The sequence below is a fragment of the Manacus vitellinus genome, unplaced genomic scaffold (genome assembly GCF_001715985.3).
Source record: "Manacus vitellinus isolate BGI_N305 unplaced genomic scaffold, ASM171598v3 scaffold_4_pilon, whole genome shotgun sequence".
Classification (NCBI taxonomy): Eukaryota; Metazoa; Chordata; class Aves; order Passeriformes; family Pipridae; genus Manacus; species Manacus vitellinus.
This window is the reverse complement of record NW_021940604.1, coordinates 26450886-26466775: the sequence shown is the minus strand read 5'-3', so window position 1 is coordinate 26466775 and position 15890 is coordinate 26450886. Positions and strand designations below refer to the sequence as shown.

General features: G+C 33.9%; 1 protein-coding gene across 1 annotated transcript in view; it reads right to left on the bottom strand.

Moving 5' to 3' along the window:
* Positions 1–15890, bottom strand: part of ASCC3 (activating signal cointegrator 1 complex subunit 3) — a 264177-nt gene that overhangs the window by 187579 nt on the left and 60708 nt on the right. The window contains exons 9-10 of the mRNA XM_018078048.3: positions 3003–3203; positions 2403–2543 (exon numbers count right to left, since the gene is read on the bottom strand). Of these exons, the coding sequence (XP_017933537.1) occupies positions 2403–2543; positions 3003–3203 (342 nt within the window). The remainder of the gene's footprint in view (positions 1–2402; positions 2544–3002; positions 3204–15890) is intronic.

Sequence of the window (15890 nt, the reverse complement as noted above, 5' to 3'; positions counted from 1 at the left end):
AGTTTATAAGGTGGCTATGTATTTTCTGTGCAGTTTGATATGCAGCAAAAAACACTGCACACTGCTGGGCTCCAGAATCTGCAAGAACAGCAGCAGCAATAACACTGGTAACTCTTGTATTGGCATTATCTCTTATCTTCACCTCCTACAATTCTGACTAATCATAACACTGACTAGCTACAACAAACAAAAGGAAACAAAAAATTACTATTTCACTGTCCCAGAATTTTTAGCCTTTATATTTTTTCTTTTCAACCTTCCTAGTATTTTGAAGAGCAAAGACACAAAACTGAACAAAAGCAAAGACTGAAATGAATCAATACTTTAATTATAGTTCCTTTGAAAACCTAGGAACTAAATTTTGGGTGACAAATAATATAACGGTTTCCAAATATTTCCTCTTCTGGAAACCATTTTTCTTCCACCTCCACTCTTCCCAAAAGTTTAGAAACTACAAATACACTATACTTCAGATTAGTCCTTCTATCCAAGGACATGCATAGGAAACTGCAGAAATCCCTTGAAGATAAGTTTCAGTTAAAAAAAAAAAAATTGCAAAGCAACGAGATGAGTCCATGGTAGGAAAACAATATTTTCACCCAGGTCCTCCCCCTGTCATTTCTTCTTGATTTATATATATAAATCTACTTTAGCCTCTTCCCCACAAAAAACAAGAAGAATTGTGCTAGTAGTAGTGGTATTTTGGACTGAAATAAAAGAGCATGATGAAGCAGACAGTCTTCCTACACTTAAGTTACTAAGTTGCTCTAAATTAATACTGTGTATATATTAATAATTTACCATTACTAGAGTAATGGAATTTCAACTTTGTAAATTATTTTCCACACACATTTTTTAATATTGCCTGAAATATTTTTTGGTTTTCTTTTCTAACTTTTTTTACTGGATGTAAATGGAGTTTTAGTAATGAGGTGAGATTTTATGACTTACGTTTCAAACTAGAAGAGCAAGAGAAAATAGGACTTTTCTATTCTATATGTTGTTCATCGAACTTTGTACTTACATTCAGAGTAGGCTTTTCCACTGTCACTTCAGTTTCAGCAGTGATTACACATGCCTTTTCTTTCTGTCTGTTGTAACCCTGACCTACTTGATTGTGTGCCCTAGCTGCCCTAGCTGAAAAGTAATTTAAAATGGTAATCTGGTGTATGTAAATAATTTCAATTATTGAAAGTTCCTATCAAAAAGTTTTTTAGTTTGTATATCCAAATTTTAGGTAGATGATGTTGCAAAGTCACTCTGATAAAGTATCATCAATATTACTGTCACTTATTGATATGGGTTTGTTATTTATTGGTTACCACAGTATTGTGACTGTATGTGTTAACAGGTATGCATATACATCTTCTACTGGCTTCATACTGGATTACTGCAGTGGTCCTCCTAATTACTAATTACATATAGACATCTCTTCTTGTCATATGAAAGTCTTCTCTCCTCTTACCACAGAAAGGTAAAATACATCAAAGCTAAGACTGCCAAAATATAATTCATCTGAATCAATAATTATGTTGCCCGTAAACAAACACACAAACCAACAGAGTGCCGGTTTATGGGTGCTTTATTCGGGGCCCCGGGAACCTGCAGGCTAACGCCCCAAGTCAGGATTCCGACGACCCTCGTTCTCAGTTCAGCTTTTATACACAAACAAGTTTACATGTATTCTCACGGCTAAAACAATTACAGTTTCTATAGCAAACCAGGTGCAGTAGTTTATAACAATTAACAATCATCTACTCTAATCATAAATCTGCTTAAGTTGTCTTACCCCCCCCTAGAAACTGTTTAACAGACCCTTACCACATCTAAGGTACAAATCGTTACGTACATGCTTGACTAAATCTTTTGATTATTGTTTCTACTTCTTCAGTACATTCTATTCCCACGAACAAGGCTGCTGCTTAACTCACTACTGTAAAGTGTTGCTTTCTAGGCCTACCCTCTTACTTAAGCCTTAGCCATTCTACTACTAAATTTAAACTGCTTTGCAACAATTACTATAAGTTACATTTATAAATTTTAATAGTGATAATACAACCAAGTCTTTTTTCTGTTTCTTGGACCATGCAGAAGGAGAAAGGGTAATAACACAGAACTGTATGCAAGAACAGCTATAAAACTATCTCAGTATTTTGGAAAAATCATATTTCATTGACACAAAGAACATTTGCCCGAAATAAATGTGACAAGAAGTATGTGTGTTTTCATCTCTTTGAATCGAAAGTCACATTTTGGAATACAATCAGTGTAATTACAGATTTAGTAATAACATTTCAGGTGCTTCACCAGTACTGTTACAAGGAGTTTGAAGAAAAGACTAGTGTATCTATGAAGAGGTATGAATACACACACAGAACAGTATTTTAAAATATTATGCATACCTGTGTTCGCAGAATTTCACCTTTTGACAGTTGCATATCACCAGTCAGCTCTTTCACAGTAATGCCTAGTGGTTCCAGACGCTTGCTGAAGTAATTTGTCATTTCGGCTGCCAAAGCCTTCATAGGAGCAACATACACAATCTGCACCAAAAGAACACTCACTTGATAAATGAGCAAACCCCACAACACTGTTTGTTTCATGGCAACCATTACAAATCACAATTTATTGTGAAATATGATGCCAGGCGCTTACAGTGAAAAATCTTAATAGTGATATATGAAAAGTAGTTATCTTTGTTGGATAAGTGTGCAGCTGTTTAAAGGACAATGGATTTTGTTTATACAGCCTTATCGCTTTGAAAATTGGTTCTGCATCAAAGCTAAATGCATTTTCATAGCTTTTTACTCTCATAATAAGATTTTTAGAACACAAATAAGAATAGCTTTAACAATAACAAAGTAAATCAAAACTAGCTTTATCTTTAACTTGGAAAAGTGTAATATCCTTGAAAACTTCCTAATTTCATACTCCATGTATAACATATAATGGGCTTTACCTCACAAGTTAAAAAGATGTTATTTGGTTCATTAGACTCCTACCTTAAACTCATCCTTTTTAATAACACCATGCTGGACATGCTGGCGAATCTCATGAAGGATTGTCAGCATGGCAATGTTAGTCTTCCCAGCTCCAGTGGGGGCGCAGATTAGCATGTTCTCATTTGTGTTGTAGGCAGTCTCAAAAACTATAGACTGGATTCGGTTCAGTCTTTTCATGCCTTTAAAAGCAAGTTGTCCAATCTGTTAAAACAAACAACATGTATATTCTGAATTTTTTTTTACATTTACATATATATGTGTGTGTGTGTGTCTATCTATACATACATTAATCATAAGAAAAACAACATATGGAAAGCAAACTTAGGATACTTGTCTATCTATGTATTATTTCAAGTTTTTTTATTCTGAGGCTACCACTTCTATTCAACTCTAATATCAAATCCATCAGGAAAATAAAATATAGCATACTATCTCACCATTTATTTTTTTTTAGTCAAGAGTTCGATCAAAATGAATATACAGTAAAATATTGAGCTATTAATAATTAAACATCAGTAAAACAGCATTAATAAGAATAGAACAATATCTTTAAATCTAAGATGACGAACTATGAATACTCTAAAATAAGAAAAGGCAGCATTACACAGGAACTTGCTGAAGGAATAGATGATTAAAAAATTATTTATCATTAATTTTGTACAATAAAGTTCAATTTTGCAAACAGACGCACAAATTCAGTACCAACTTTCTTTTGCTTCTGACGAAATCTCCACCTTGCAACTGTTCATGTTCAGACCTTTCTCCAACAATATTTACAACAAGCTGCAGCTACCAAAAGGAACATGAAACTTATATATGGGGTCCCAAAAAAGTTTCGAGAATGTTTAAAAAAACTAAATTATACAGATAATACAGGAAATTATGGTTATTAGAGTTTAATGCATGTTTAAATCTTCAGAAGTACAAATAATCAATTATAAAAATACTTTCCTCCTCTTGGTCTCTCTAAAAAATGACATTTTCACAAGGAAAGAACCACTGTAGACAGACCATTACAATTTCTGTATTTGATGATTATAAAACCTTTGCAACTGAAGAACAGACCCTTAAGATATAAAATTAATTTTCTAACAAACTTACCTTTTCTTACTTACTTTTTACAGATTTTTAAAATAGACTGCAGAACACATAATTATTTCCTTTCTACAGATTTAATTACCTGCGCTGCTTCTACTACAAAGCATGAAAAGTATCTTACTGATATTTGTGATTATTATAATTTTTACTTTAATTGTAGGAAACCACAAAAGTACAGTAAAGAACAGGTCTGAAAGCATTTTCTGAAAATCTCCTTTTCCATTATTCTGGGTGCTTTAATTAATTTATAGACATTTTCTATGGTAATAGCCCCTCCAATACCAAATACTCTTTCCAGTGCCTTTCAATACTAAGCAAATTATTTGAGCAGGACTTAATTTGCATTACTCCTCAAGTAATGCAAGCTTAGGAATGAAGGTTTCATCAGCTATTTAAATAAAATACTTTATTTAATTTTGTGACAAACAACACTAGGTCTATCATTTTACTGCAGCTTCCCAGTAGTAGCCTCACATAAGAGGCCGAGATACAAAATATAAATTTAGGTTAATACACCAATTCCACAATACTTGACAATTCCCTACTTTTAAATTTATAGGAATTATGTACTTAATGACTAGCCAACTGTAGTTTTATTCTAGATTACTTTGAACATGAAAAAACAACATTCATTGATATAGAAGCCAATGAAAATGCTATGTAATCAACACACTATTTCTTTTTGAAAAATCTCCTTTTCAATTTAACAGTACCTTTGTCTCAGTAAAGCTTTTGGGTTGAAAACTTCTTGTGGCACTCTTAAAAAGCAAGTACAACTCAAACCATAAATTTCATTTGTATTGACAAATCTCAAAATATCCAAATATCTGTTTCAAACTGGTAAGTGCCTTTGGTGAAGAAAAAAAACATATCTATTGCAAATACTTCATGTACTTTTAATCAAGTTTCTTCAATTTTTAGTGGCTGAATTTCAGGATTATAACAGTTTTCACTGTTAGTGTTCTAGCACAGTTTATTCTTCATGCAAGACTACAGTGAGGAAAGTTTATTTGTTTTGCACCAAGTTTTATATACAAAATGTTCTAATACATACTTGGTGTGTCATCTTCAAAATTCATTTCACCTTCATGAATGAGACTATTATAAAGTGTTAATGGGCTTCCCAGAGACCTGCTGATTATGTTGGTGCTATCGGGGTTCAATCAGCTATTTTTATGGCCTCCTTAGCCATTTTAGGTTTCTAATTTGCCTGTATTTCATTTTGAGATTTCTTGCCAGGTCCTTGTAATTGGTTATATTTGTCCTTTTCCCTCCCATTCCCTCTAGCTGGTTTTACAAACTATTATAAACACCATATAAAGTTCACACTGATTAACACTATTTACAGTATTTATTAATAAAGGATGTATAGAGAGAAACTCAAAAATACAACTGGTGATTACAGAATTGAGCTAACAAAACACTACATTGCACAACATGCATATTATATAAAGAAGCGGGTTTTAAACAAAAGTAGAAACATTGCTGTCCAAATGAAGTCCAGTGTAAGTATCTTCAGAATTAAATAACAGAAATTTTTCACAATCACATATTTGAATATGTATGGCTTTACATACACAGGTCACCTTACATTTGTGTGATTGTTAACACCCTTAAATATGCCCTTACATTATCATTACTACTGCCTGTAGAAATATACGGTTCCAGCTTCTCTTAAACTTTAAAAGTGTACAGTGTAAAACATCTTTTTCCTCTACATTTAGCAGAAATCATATATATTATAGCCCTAGACCATGCAATCCTATGCAAAGATCCAGAAATATTCAGAAAAATAAAAATAATTTCCTGTTCTCTTTTCCCATTTAAAATACTAACACCAGGGATCAAGACTGACTTGCTAAGTAGCAATACACAAACAGATGTTCCAGAAGAACCAGAGGAAGTTGTGTAACAAGATAGAAAAATGGACCTCAGCCTGTTTTCTGGAAAGACGCTAAGCCTACTGAAACAGGATTACGAGTGAAAAAAAGATTAATTAAAAAATAATATCCATAAAAGCCTGGTTAAAAACTAAAAAGATTTTTTTTTAATAATAGTATTCTGACCAGAATCTGGACTTTCATTCAACACACTATTAATTTCCAAGCAGTCACTGACAAATCAATATCCAACATTCAAAATCACAATACAGTCAATGCATAATATTCTTTGAACGTTAACTCTGCAGGAACATATTAAGGATTAAAAAAGCTCCAAGAGAAAGGAATTCCCAAGGAAAAAAGTATCCTAAGGTTTCTTCAAACCAACTTCTCATTTGGTTGAAAAAATATTGAAGAATACCTTTACCCCTAAACTGTATTTTATTCCAAACAGTCAGCAGAAGTGCATGATCCAAACCCAGCAGTTTTTCCTGTAAAAATCAGTAAGGTAGCATACAGAAATGCAACAGTACGCTCAGAACTTCCCAGATTTACGAAGGTACTAGAAGATCTGCTTTTTTTAACTTGGCATTTGCACAAACTACCTATTTTAAAAGCTGAAAACAACCGTCTGGCATATTAACATCAGTCAAGACTTCTACAGACCAATTCTTTTTCAGATAAACTAATGAAATCTCTTTTTGCTTAAAGAACTGGTAGCCACTGGATGGCAGAATGTGTTTTTTACTAAAAGTAAGATGCAACATTCTTCAGCTTTCTATTCCAAAGCTGATTTATCACTAGAATTCAACAGAAACCATAGAAATTTTAAGCAGAATACAATCTAAGTGCTATTCTCAACAAAGAGAATTTCATGCCTAAGATGGTGCCATTTTTACATAAGCATGAATCAATGTGAAAGGCCACTGAGAAGCAACTCTTTACATAAACCAGATGATACTCAAGGCAGCTCCAGTGTGAATGTATAAACCCCCTGTTTTTACTTCAGTAAGCTTTATGATTCTTTCCCATGGAATTTATTGTTACAACTAATGCATTTACGAATAAATGGGATTATATCTAGTGAAGGTATTCTAAATTAGGCATTTCATTAAAAAGATATTTGTGTGTTGGTGCTCTAACAGCAATTTAAAAATAGGATAAAATTGTTTAAGTCATTAAAGTAACATTCTTGAATGAGCCCATACGATTCAGTCTGCAGGCAAGCTACACAAGCTCAGAAACAGCTGCTTTAGCAACACAGTAGTGACACTGTCTACTCTAAGTAGCACAGGCCATCAGCACTTTAGACAGAGTTTTAGTCATGCAATTCATTAGCCAGACCTTGTAGTTCTACAGTGTTCAATAAATACACAGAAGATACTAATTTTTTTCACAAGACCCACCTGTGAAACCTGCTGTGGTCTCTATATGGTCGATAGCACTCTCCCTCACCCAAAACAAGAGAGTACTAATTACAAGTTCCACTAAAAGCTGAGATCTTCTTTCACTCTCCAGATCACTTAATGCATTAGACTCATGGACAGAAACAGCTTGTCAGGTGCAATTAGCCTCAGTATCACAAGTTTTCACTTTGTGGCCCAATGTGCTTTAAAGTTAACTTCAAGGTACGATGCCAGCATTTCAGTGGCAGCTTCTATATTCAGTATTGCTGTGCACAGACAAGAGCACAGTATCTCTTATCTAATCTACCCAGAAAAACTCTAAAGTAAATATAACCATGTTTAATTAGTAATTTATCCAGACAATATATTTGACTATTATGTCCTTAGATACATGGACATTCTCTTTATACTACTCAGTCCAAAAGAGATTTTGTCCTGTCCACGAAATTTTTACCAGTTTTCATGTAATACTAGACAAATTTTCTCATTGTCTGAAATCAAGAAATGTTAGTCATCTATATTAATTTCCATAGCATGAGACTACCCAACCCAAATGTTCAATAATGACTTCTTGTGTCATAGTAGAACAAAGTAATAAGATTACTACCAATTTATCTTAGAGATAATTCACTGCACTCATAAACAAAGGTCAAGCTTTCAACATTTTCCCTGCTCATTGGCTTAATTTTAGTGTAGATTTATTTTATTCAAAGCACCTTATATATCTCAGGTGCGACAAATCCAATTCTGCAGTCAGCTGTTCTGCTGCACTTTCAGTAAAAAAGGTAATTGATCTAACTAGTAATAGCATGACTAATCCATGCTTTTTAACAGAAAATCCAATCCAAAATTCAGGACACAAAGTTCTGATGTCCCTTGGTCTTACACATAAATAATCTCTAGGTCATGTTTCCCCTTTGTTGTACTTTAGAAAGTTGTTGGTTAAAACATCTATCTATACATACTCATATATACACACAAATATATGTTTTAATATGTATCTTTATACACATTTTAATAAATACACTCCCACTATCCTTTCAAATTATGAACATTTAGTAGTCCTCCCTGCTTTCCAATTATCCATCTATACACTGAAAGCACTTCTGTGCCAGTGTAAATCCTATTTTGTTACTGAAGGTACATGCAGAAATAAACATCAATGCTATACCTGGGGACTTTCACAGTTTCCCTCTCCTGATGATGCTTTTCATATTCTGCTACTTCCATGAAAAAGTGGTAGCTCATAAGATTTAGGAACAAAAGTAAATAAAAATATAACTATATAACTAGCATAAAGGTAAAATTATTATTGTATTATCTAAGAGAACTATTTGAGGATATAATTCCTACCTGCCCCAAAGACTGAAATGTGTTCTTTCAAAGTGCACATATACATTTTAAGCAAAGGCTCATAACATGTAAAAGAAAAACTGCATGATGTTTGGATCTGCTCCATTTAGCACCAAATCATATCAGTGAGATTTTATTGGACTTAGGGGGACAATTTTTGCAGGAACAAGTAGCACACAAAAAGATATGAAAATTATACAAGCATACAAAATAGAGCTTAAGATTGGCTTTAGGCCATAGTCAGCATTACAGTTTCCTGAAGTAAGTACAAATTATGTCTCATCCAAAGGGTAGTACCTGAAGAGTTATGTGCTATAAAGGAAGCTTGAGGTAAAATACATTATATGCAAGTAACAAAAGGCACCAGAGAACCAGCAGCTGGTTTCAAAGCTGTGTGTGCTACAAGTGACTAGACTAGAACTAAAAGCAATTCCTTGCATGGTATGGGCTATCTATGTCACTATTAGCAGCAATCACAGAATCATTTAGTTTGGAGTTCACCTCATCTAGTTCACCCCTCTGATCAAAGCTGGATCAGCTACACCTGTGCACTTGTGTTTAACTACCAGCAAGGATGGAGACTCCACAGCCTTTCTGGGCAGGGCATAACAGTGTTTGACCACCTCACAATAAAAAATTCATTTCATGAGTTCAGATGAAATTTCATGTGTTTTAATTTGTGCCCATTGCCTCTGCTGCTGTCACTGAGCACCACAGATGACAGACTGGCTCACTCTTTGTTAATCATTCTCACATCAGGTATTTGTATACACTTGTCCGATGCCCCCTGAGCCTTCTCTTCTCTAGCTCTTTCAGACTCACCTCACATGAAAGATGCTCCAGTCCTTTAATTAGATTAAGAAGAAAGTACTAGAAATGACAAATAATGAATCATAAGGATAAAATTATACCCTGACATCCTATAAAACATAGAATCGCAGCCCATATAAGACTTCTTTGAATGTTTTTTAATTTGAATTAAACATCATCCTTTAGAAAACTACAGAGTCTTGTTTATAAACTTATCACCACATTCATTGATCATTGCAGTAGATATTTAAGTAGCAGTAGCCATCAGAAACCAAGAAAATTTCCATACTTTCAAGTTATATTAGTGTCATTAAACTCAAAACAAACACTGCAAAATTCTCGTACATTTTGACAGAGTACACATGAGTAAAAAAGTATCCTGAGGGAAAAAGTATATATATGTGTATAAATGTATTTTTATTATATATGAAAGGATCACCTGTGCTTGAAGTTACCATAACACAAAAACTATGAAAATAATTACAATTTTATTTGGGTAATGCTGCTTCTAAATCCCAGTTAAACATTTCCTCTCCAGACTTCCAAACCTCATATTTGCCAAAACAATTGAACAATTATTTTACTCACTTAGTTCTCAGAAATGTCAAAATTCTGGACAGCTCATAACAATGAGTGCTCTTCAACAAACTCTCGTTAAAGAAGAACCAGACTCTATACAGAGAAGTTCAGAACAATCCCATTAAAAAACAAATTGCAGTGAAATCTAGTAGTATAATACTCTCCAACCAACTATGGAAACATAGTCACTCCTTGAAAAAAACAGCCAGTTAAAAAAAATAAAAATCAAAGAATAAAAAGCTTCCATCTCTGGGGGTTTTTTTGTTTGTTTGTTCGGTCGGTTTTTTTTAATCGTAAGTCCTACCCTCTGCTCTCTTGAAGAAAGATCTATTCAAAATCAAAAGTTTTCAGGGAAAATATTTACCTTCATATATGACAGCTAAGAGTTTGCATGCCTAAAGCAATTTCAAGAAAAATCCTTCTAAGTCTATAGATACATTGTCACCAACTTTATATGAAGTATTTCTTGACGAATGACACTATACAAATAGTTATTTGTATAGTCAGCAGTCATATCCTTTCTATAGACTTCTGAATTATTCAACCACTTGTTGTCGTATTAAAAATACAACATTGAAAAACACTTTCTCATTCAATGTATACATTTAACTCAAAGACTTCCCCATGTATAGACCCCAAATCAGTTTGATGGAAATGACAGGACAGCACTGTGGCTCCAAGCTTTCACTGCTCTGAGTTAGAACACTGAAACAGCTTGGGGGATCTCCTCCCCTCACTGAGAGAATTGTTTTGTGTTCCTCAGCCTAGTTATAATATGACAAAAGATTATAGACAGAGTGATTATACCCTCTGGTGACTTGATTTAAGGAAATGGATATCAAAGTGTTTCAGAAAGATTTTTCCATAAAAGCAACTATTTCTACAGCACAACAAATATACATGAATTTTGGCATCCAAATAGACACACAGGCAAGATTCTGATTTCAGCAACACTATTTAAACTCAAAAGTATCTGATGTCAAGAGAATTATTCCAGATTACAGCAATGAAATGGAGATCAAAACATAGCCTCCTCTTACAGCTTTCTGATGCCATTTGTGAATTACACACAAAAATTACCTTGAACTAATGCAGCCGAAGCAAAATTGGCAACAGTTGTGGCATTTCCTAATAACCTCAGAAGTTAAAATCTTATGAGGATAGAAGGATTTGAGTTTATTTGATCACATTTTATCCATATTAAATGTAACCAAAGTAAAAAAGCATTTCTTCCTCATAAAATTTAAGACTATCTTAATGCTGTGCAAAGCTAAGATCATGGGAGAGTCAAATACACAAAACTCTACAGATCTGAAAGCATTTTAAATGTTCTGGACTGCTGTGTATTGGCATCTCCACTAACACTATCTCCCTGACTTTTCCAGATGCAGTAATGAGAAAACTGATATTTTTATGGCCACAGCACATTATTCTTCAGGTTGTGGTGTTTTGTTTTTTTTTTTTTTTTAATGCAGAGAATGCTCTCATAATTTCTTACGCTTGTATACAACTAGTTATGCTGATGGCATATTGCTTTGGTAATATATTCCCCTGGGAAAACACAGTGTGTCCCTAAGAGCGAAAAAAAAATCATCACTGTTAGATTCACATTGACTCAAAAAGTAACTGTAATAAAAGAGTTAATACAGAAAACCCTTTCCTAGTTGTTCAAGAATACGGAGACTGCAATACAAAGGGAGAAACCCAACAAATAATAAGGAAAGACAAAGACATGGAGAAAACAACTATATAAGTACTGGCCATTGTTGAAAAGAAAAGTTAGTCTACTAACATGAAGCATAAAAACTGAAGCCCATTTTTGTAACCAAAATGTATGGTTTTAGCTAACTTTTCCCAAGTAAAGAAATGATATGATATGATATGATATGATATGATATGATATGATAAGAAGTACACACAAACTACTTTTGCAAAATTGAATTCTTGTATGAATTGCCATTTCTGAACTAGTTTGAAGAATTTTGAAACAACTGCATCATATCAAAAGAGATTTATTTTTCCTTCTATATTCTTGTTGCAGTTTTGAAAGAATTTGTCAATCCTAACATAAAAAAATATTTCTAAGCAGTAAGTGGGCTACTTAACATGTGGGCTACTGCAACTAGACTAGAGAGATAACTGAAAAATTTAGAAGAGACAGAGAATACTGACAGAAGACAGCAAATAATTTTTGGTCAAACCTCAAAAATAGTGACAATTAGGAAGAGACAAGACATCAGACAAAAGGCATCAAAGTCCTAACCCTCCCATTTCACACAAACTTATGTGAATGGATGAGGTATGGCTCAGAATAAAGACACAAAACTTTCTGAAGGACTGCATCTGGGCATTTGCATTCATCAGTTCTCAGGATTTAGACTAATGGAAAATTAAGACACTGCAAACTACAGAATCAAAAAAATGAAAAAGCTGATGAAGAAGATAGTTTTTATGTTGCAAATAGCACTACAGATTTAACAAAGCTTTCACACGTCCTTTGAAAAGGATATGTACCGCAGGTTACACCTCGACCAGACTTTTTGTTTCCACAGAATCACATAATCACAGAATGGGTAAAGTTGGAAGGGACCACAGTGGGTCATCTGGTCCCGCTTCCCTGCTCAAGCAGAGTTGTCCTAGAGCACATTGCACAGAATTGCATCCAGATGGTTCTTGAGTATCTGCAGTGAGGAGATTCTACAACTTCTCTGGGCAATCTGTTCCAATGCTCAGTTACAGTAAAGAAGTTCTTCCTCATATTCAGGTGGAAGTTCCTGTGCATCAGTTTCTGACCATTGCCTCTTGTCCTATCGCTTGCCACCACTGAGAAAAGCCTGGCTGCATCCTCCTGACACCCTCCCTTCAGATACTCCCTTCAGACTCTCAGTTGTCTTTATAGTTTTGCTCCTATAGTAGCTATTAATATGCAAAACAGTCTTTTTTTTCTGATGTAAGCAAATTATTGATGGAAAAATTAAGAAGCTTTCTTACTTAAATGATAATATTTGAAAACAAGACAGAAAGTCTCTACCTTAGGAGTGTGCATGGCAGAGAGACAGTCTTCCATTTAGCAGTCCAGAAGAACAAAGGTCCACAGGTGTCAAAAGCAAGAAGAAGTCTCAGAAACACAGAAAATTAACTCCAACACAGTCTCAGATGACTCAGATAAAAATCCCCATCCTTTTCAGATTCAGGGAACACAGCAGAGAGGTAGGAATATTTGAATGTAAGTTTCCTTCATTATATTATGTTTTACAATAAGCAATTCTTATGAATGACTAAATAAAATCATCTTCCTCTATATTTTAAGGCAAATAAAAAGTTCTTTTTCCCTTCTCCTGATTAATTCCCAACAAGCTACAGAAGAAGGAAATGGTTTCTATTATTGCCATTGTTATAAGTATAATTATTATTATATAAGGCCTACTTATTTATTAATATGAAAACTAAAAATAACTCCACTCTTATTTGATATGTCCAGTTCCAAGATTAAGTGGCAGCATAATTTCAATTTTCCAATTAGAATTCAGAAAAATTGTTTTGTTAGAATAAGATACAAAACACACACGAAAAACTGTTTCTAGCTTTAAAAGACTTTACATTAATTTTTGCTCCCTATTGTTCTGCAGACTCAAACAACTAGTCTTAAAAAGTTTAAAAGTTCCACTTTATTAGCAGTTACTATGTGCTCTGGAGGTTAATGGAAACTGCAAGTCTGAGCTGAACAGCCAACAGTTATAAAGTCAATCTTTTAGTCATATAGCTCCTCTGTCCCAAAATCTTTTAAAAACATTTAAAACTATTTGGTGATTTCTAAATTAATCCCTTGATGAGCCATTTCAGTCCCATTTCTGTCACTGAAAGACACAGGACATTCTTATCAAGCATAAGAGATTCACATCTCAAGAAGCACTCTGAAACTTGTGCTAATTAAAGACAAACATTAAAGTCAGACAAACTTTAATATGTCTAAAATATTTTGAGGGAGAGCTAATCTTTTAAATGTTACAGCATATGAGAATTAGCATACACTTCCCTCATCTTTGAAAATTCTCACTTTGCGATTACATGTCTTAAAAATGGAAAACAATTTTGGTCTTTAGTATAATTTTAATTAGAATTTCAAATACTATCCTGTATTTCACTTTAAATGAAGACCAAATACTCCTAAAGAATGAAAGCCTGCCTTCAGGTATGCTATCAAAGTAAAGCAGACTACTGCATTCTTCCACACTCGTACTATGAAATTCCACTGAGAAATGGTTATTCCCTGAACAGGATGCAGCAGAAGCACATTATTCACTCTCCAGTCTTAATTATCAAAACGACTAGAACTACTTTGAGTTGTTTTAATTAAAAACTTTACAGATCTCTGCATGTGCTTTATACCAATAGTCTATATTCAGTCAATGACATAAATGTGACTCCCTTAAGAATGAAAAATTAACACTTAACAAGTTGTTTTCTTAATTTAAATATTTCACTTATTATGATCATTTAATGAGGCCAAAAAACATAACAGCTGCAAAGTCGCCAGGTAGATATAATTGGATTTGAAATATTACAGTGATTAAGTACAAGACAAAAAGAATGCTGTGAGCCAGAAAGCTGGATTTTTTTTGAGCTGCATGCAGCTGCTGTGGAAGAGCATGTCTACCTGAAATGCTTCTTGGATTTTTATTAGTCATTGATTTTACTCTACAAAATTTAATACATATAAGTTTTTAAGAGCAGGGCAACATTTCATATTATTATATAGTTTTGAAGTACAGATATATTTTGGTATTTTTAAAAATTAATTCAAAATTTTTAATTAATTAAAATTATTTTAAATTAATTAATTCAATACTATTTTATGCATGCAAAGGCATCAGTTCTAACTGCTCATGTAGAAATGAATATTAATGTAGAAGCCACTTCAGGATAATGTTTTCAAACTATTTACTTTAGCTTGCCCTTAACATACGACAAGCTATTTCTTTCTAAAAAACCTGAAGAAGGCAGAAAAACTTACAGAATGCTCTAAAAGGTAATTATAGTTGAAATTAGTAATAATTTTAACACATCAAGTAAAAATGAAAGAATGGCAAACAGAAGAATATTCCCAGAGGAATCACTATTGCTGTCATAATCTTTCTAACAGCTCCATTTTCTTCTCTATTTCTGTTAATTTCACACTTCTGCTACCCAAGACAGTACTGGTTTACCATATAGATGTTAAATGACTTTTTCCTAAATTTTACAGGGGAAAACTGCAAACACAGTCAGTATTTTTTTCTACAAGAACAGAGCTTATTTGTTCTCCAAATCCCAGCTAAATCAGCAGCATTCACAGATGTTTTCCTACCACAGGAAAACAAAATGTAGGTGAAGGCTGATGAACTTATGTGGTACGGTCACCGATATATGAGAGCAATAATGGAATCACAGAATCACAGAATCAGCTGGGTTGGAAGGGACCTCAGAGATCATCAAGTCCAACCCTTGATCCAACACCGCTGCGCTAGACCATGGCATTAAGTGTCACATCCAGTTTCTTCTTAAAAACCTCCAAGGATGGAGAATCCATCACTTCCCTGGGTAGCCCATTCCAATGTCTGATCACCCTCTCTGGAAAGAAATTCTTTCTAATATCTAACCTAAACCTCCCCTGGCACAACTTGAGACCATGCCCTCTTGTCTTGCTGATAGTTGCCTGGGAAAAGAGACCAACCCCCACCTGGCTACAACCTCCTTTCAGGGAGTTGTAGAGAGTGAGGAGG